General features: G+C 28.9%; 1 protein-coding gene across 1 annotated transcript; it reads left to right on the forward strand.

Annotated features, from left to right (window-relative positions):
• The first annotated feature begins 938 nt into the window (after positions 1 to 938).
• Positions 939 to 2712, forward strand: LOC105461920 (GATA zinc finger domain-containing protein 15-like). Its single transcript, XM_011708432.1, has one exon. It carries the CDS (start codon positions 1024 to 1026, stop codon positions 1756 to 1758), a length of 735 nt encoding a protein of 244 aa, XP_011706734.1. The 5' UTR covers positions 939 to 1023; the 3' UTR covers positions 1759 to 2712.
• Positions 2713 to 5139: the final 2427 nt, after the last annotated feature.

Raw genomic sequence — 5139 nt, forward strand, 5'->3', positions numbered from 1 at the left:
TTATTTATTTATTTATTTACTTACCTTATTTATTAATTTATTCATTTATTGATATGAAAAATTAGAATAAAATTTTAATCGAGAGAAGTAAGCGTGAAGAGCCGCACGGCATGCTACGCTCCTACGTACTCCGGCTAAGCGCGATCTGATTGAATAACTTTATTCGTTAATAACTCTGTAAATAATATATGGTCTAAGCCAAAATTAGTAAAGGAACTTTTAGTTTAAAATTTTATTCTCTTTTACGCCTTGAAATATTAATTAAGAGTTTTGGGACATCCTGTATATCATGTATATTATATGTATTTGTAATATCAATAGTGCAAACAAATGGTGACAACGCACGTATAATATTTACATGCCAGGTTTTAATTATTTATTTAGCAATATGAATTAACGTCGGTAACATGCGGACAAAACATCAATAAAAATTCTAATTATGTTCATTTATTTTGTTATAAATACTAATTAATTTTGTCTGTTAACTTTTTTTCCCTATGAATTTTTACTTTTTTAACTTTATTAAACTTTTATTTTTAAATTTATGTTTTATAAATTCGCGACTCCGAATGCAATGGCCTTCTGAAAAAGTTAAATAGGCAAATAGATTTTAAAACAATGAAAAAAACATTCTTTTGTAAATTATTCAACTCGGGATATAATTCGGAATAAAAATTAAATTCATATTCAAATCATAATATTTACAAAATTTGTACGTATAAAAAATGGTAAAGACATATTACAGCACTACAATTTTACATTAAGGCATACCACAGTTTACCTAGACTATGTCTAAATAAATTTTTCCTTTGTAAAAAGAAATATTATAATATTAATAATTTTTTTCTTTACAAAATAATAATAAAAAGTAAAAATAAATGTAAATAATATAATTTTGACAAAATTTCTTTATTTTCTTTTTTTTTATATGTAAACAATGTCATTTAATAAATTATTCTATTACAGAGCGCAGATAGTCCAAGTCATCACACTGGTGAGCGTCGAGAGAGTCTAACGCAAAACATGCTGCAGAAATCGATAAGGATACTGAGGACACGTAATAATCGGGTTTGCACATGTAACAGACGCCAGCAGAGGAGGAGAAAGAGTGAACGAAAAGCTAGCACCACCTTGGGCATCATCGTTGGTGCATTCATTGTTTGTTGGCTGCCGTTTTTTATGCTAGCATTGATCAGACCATTCTATAAACCTGATGACATCCCTCATTCAGTATCATCCCTGTTTCTTTGGCTTGGTTACTGCAATAGCGCGTTGAACCCAATTATTTACACAATCTTCAACAAAGAAATCCGTAAGCCATTCATCTTGATAATGTGTTTACGCTGGCGCAACCTAAATGAATTGATGCGCGAGGAGTATTACTATCAACAATTTGGTGAACGAAGGACAAGAAACGGTACAAATGAGGGTACAGAGAATACTGAGCGTGCGGATCTCGTCGATAACCAGATTATCGGCCATTATAATCAAGATATCGACAATAAAAACCAGAACATTGATAATAATAACCAAAACCTCGATAATAATAATCAGGATATTGACCATAACAATCAAGATATTGACAATAACAATCAGGATATCAACGGTGACAATCAACATGTCGACGGTAATCAAGATACCGATGATAACAAACAGGATGTCGATAATAAGAAACAAGACTTTGATGATAATTTTATTGATAACAATCAAATTGTCATTAAAATTGAAGAAGAATCTAATGAAGTGCCTTCTTTCTGATTTGAGGAACATTCCTCGAATAACGAGGATGATGGTATTCGACAAAGATCGTCGTCATTCTGTATAGACACTTTTCAAGTTATTGCTGAAATCCATACGCCTTGTGTGACAGAAACCCTAGTATAATTAATCAAGAAAAATTTAGGATATATTTTATCGTATAAGTTTATAGGATAACTCGTTGGTATTTTCTTAAAAAATGCTCATAGTATTTAAACAGCTCATTCTCCTTTTTTTTTTGTTAATTTAAATGTCTCTTCTATTGTCATCATTTTGCCATTGTTGATGTCCTGATTGTTATTGCCGATGTCCTGATTGTTATGGTGAACATATTAATTATTATTGTCAATGTGCTGATTGTTATTATCAATGTTTCGGTTGTTATTATCGATATTGTTGATATTATTGTTTCTTATTATTAGGAATAAAGAAAAATTTTTTCTGTGTATCGTTTTACCTATTTGTTACCTACTTAAATTGTACCGACAGCTTTATTTTATCCTTTGTTATTTTATTTCAAATTATTGCCGACAATTTTGTTGCTGATATTCCAAATCAATTAACTCGGTTAATTTGGCAATCGCTATTAAAGTCTAATTTTAATCTACCTTAAAAATTGTAAATGTTATAAAACTATGTGGAAAATGTAAGACTGTATGGATGCACTGTCTATTCTGATCTATGCGAGAAAAAATGTATCACCTTTTTTATGCAGCTAGAGATGTCTAAAAATTATTTTTATAACTTACAATAATAAAAAACAATCATTTTTTTAATGTTAAAAAATTGAAGGTTAATTATTCATTTTTTAATGTATCTTTGCTCTTAAGAGGATGCTGAAAAGTCGGAATTACCGATACATTGTAGTCGTAACGATTTCTCCGAAATGACAAAACGGAATTAAAAACCCTTTCACAGGATTGAATTAGACATAAAATGTATTCGGGGAACGAAGAAATTTGTAGTAAAAACGAAAAAAATTAAAAACTGCTTTTACCTGACATAAACATTTTATTAGTGTAAAAGTTCTGTAGGTCATATGTACAAAATGCTTACGTCCTCCGAATCGGATTACATGAACAGAAAATACAAAGCCTTCTGAGCTACAATTGAAAGTCTAGGAAAAAAGAAATCCTTACGACTGCAATTTATGGTAATTTGTACGCCTGAGTTAAGATAGGAATGATAACAAAGCGTCTAGCAGTGCCGGATTTTGCAAGAGATGGCACTTCAATAAGTTAAATAAGAACAATGTATGTTTTAGTAAGACAGGAGATATTGTAAGAAGTTCATTTAGAGATAACATTGAAATTGAATACTGAGATATTGTTTTATCTACCTTGTGCAAATTTTTCTGACCTTTCAGCATCCTCTTAAATGTTTAGACATGTAAATTTGAATAAATATTTCATCGAATTATTTGTAATATTTATAATTCTCAAAGATATATGTATATTTAAGGTTTTAAAAGTAATCTATAATTAACCGTGTTAATTAATTTTAATTTTCAACAATAAGATTGTTGGCATAAACTAATAATAAATTTATTGTAAACTTACATATTGCTATAATATGTAACCTAAATGTGATAATTAATTATGTGTAAATATTAACAAATATGCGTAAATACATGTACAGGGTGTTCCTTAAGTACATTGCCATACTTAAGGGAATAATTCTTTGGTTTATTTCAAGTAAAAAAATTTCATATATATGTCCTAAGCGGCTTAATTTCTGAATCAGGGTGTTTTCAAAAAAATTTAAACGAGTGGTATCTGTCTAAATTTATAGCAATAATAAAAATTTAAACGAGTGGTATCTGTCTAAATTTATAGCAATAATATTAATATTTATATTAATATTAATATTTGTAGTAATATTTTTCTGAAAACATTCTATATTTCGGAAACTAAACCGTTTAGGATGCATGTTTATATAAACTTTTTTACTTGAAATATATCAAAAAATATATGCCTTCTTGAGTATGGTAATATATTTAAGGTCCTCTGTGTGCGTACGTACGTGCGTGTGTGTGTGTGTGTGTGTGTGTGTGTGTGTGTGTGTGTGTGTGTGTGTGTAGGGAAGGGGAATAAGACTGATATCTTAAGTAAAATCGCATATATCATTTTGGAACAAAAAGAAATCTGTAAATAAAAACTTAGAGATAAAATCTTTTGCAAATTCAATCACTTAAATACATACAATATCAGACAAAAAAATGCGTAAATTTATTTTATTCACATTCTTCGATTTTGTAATAGATTTATTACTTAATGGTATTAAGTATATTGGAAATATTTTAAAGCAATGATATAATAATAATAATTTATATAATGATTTCAGCATAATATAAAGTTGGACTTACTAATGTTTATATAAGAAAAGTGATATTTTTTTGTAAATTTAGAATTTTTCACTTTATAATGAACAAATTTGTTGATAATATACTGTACAAATGCTACAATCAAAACTTGCAGTGACCCGATTATCAATAAGTAATTTTATATTATAATTGCATTTTTATTAATATAAGTTACGTATATAAACAAAAGAAAAACAAAAATTAGTACAATAAATAATTTTTGTAAAAACATTTTTATGATAATTATGTGTAGATTGTGTTTGTATAAATAACATGTCCAAAAACGTCATCGGTATCTTTAATAGAAAATAAAATATGATGAAAAATTCAAATTACGCATTTTTTTGCTCGCTATTGTTTTATATCCTGAGGATTCCACAATTCTTTTCTCCAGCAAAACTTTGACGAATAACTTTTTAGAATAAGAAGTGTCTTGATCAGAAAGAATAGCAACTGAAATCTTAACTGTGGTTCCGCGTATGAAGTTTATTTGAACTGCGTCATCAATACACTATGATGTAACGTTTAATTGTGATGTATATATAACTTGCTTTCTTGTCGCGACAACGCCTAGGAACTAAACACCGCCCTGAGTCGCGAACACAGCTACTAAGGCACTATAGATGTAGGTATTCCTATCCGCCATCTTGGTTCCAGCTAAATAGACAATGTAACCCCAAGTTTATTCAACAATAAAGTTAGAAATTAATAATTATTACAATTTTTTATTTTATTATTGCAATTTTTATTACTGCAATGCAGCAAAGCATCTTGATTGTAATGTAGATTTACTTCGTCAGACGTACTATAAACTCATCATTTATTAGTTGCTTTCCATTTACACCAAAACTCAGGTAATTCTCATTTGTAACGTCATAACTCACAAGGGAAGTTTGCGAACCCGAAAATTCAGAAAAATCTGACTCTTGGTGTAAAAGTAGAGCAGTTTATCCGTAGCATGAAACTATTTTTCGTTGGTGCTCAATTCTGTTTTGCAGGGATGAAACCACCCCTTGAAA

The sequence above is a fragment of the Wasmannia auropunctata genome, unplaced genomic scaffold (genome assembly GCF_000956235.1).
Source record: "Wasmannia auropunctata unplaced genomic scaffold, wasmannia.A_1.0 LD275004.1, whole genome shotgun sequence".
NCBI classification, from domain to species: Eukaryota; Metazoa; Arthropoda; class Insecta; order Hymenoptera; family Formicidae; genus Wasmannia; species Wasmannia auropunctata.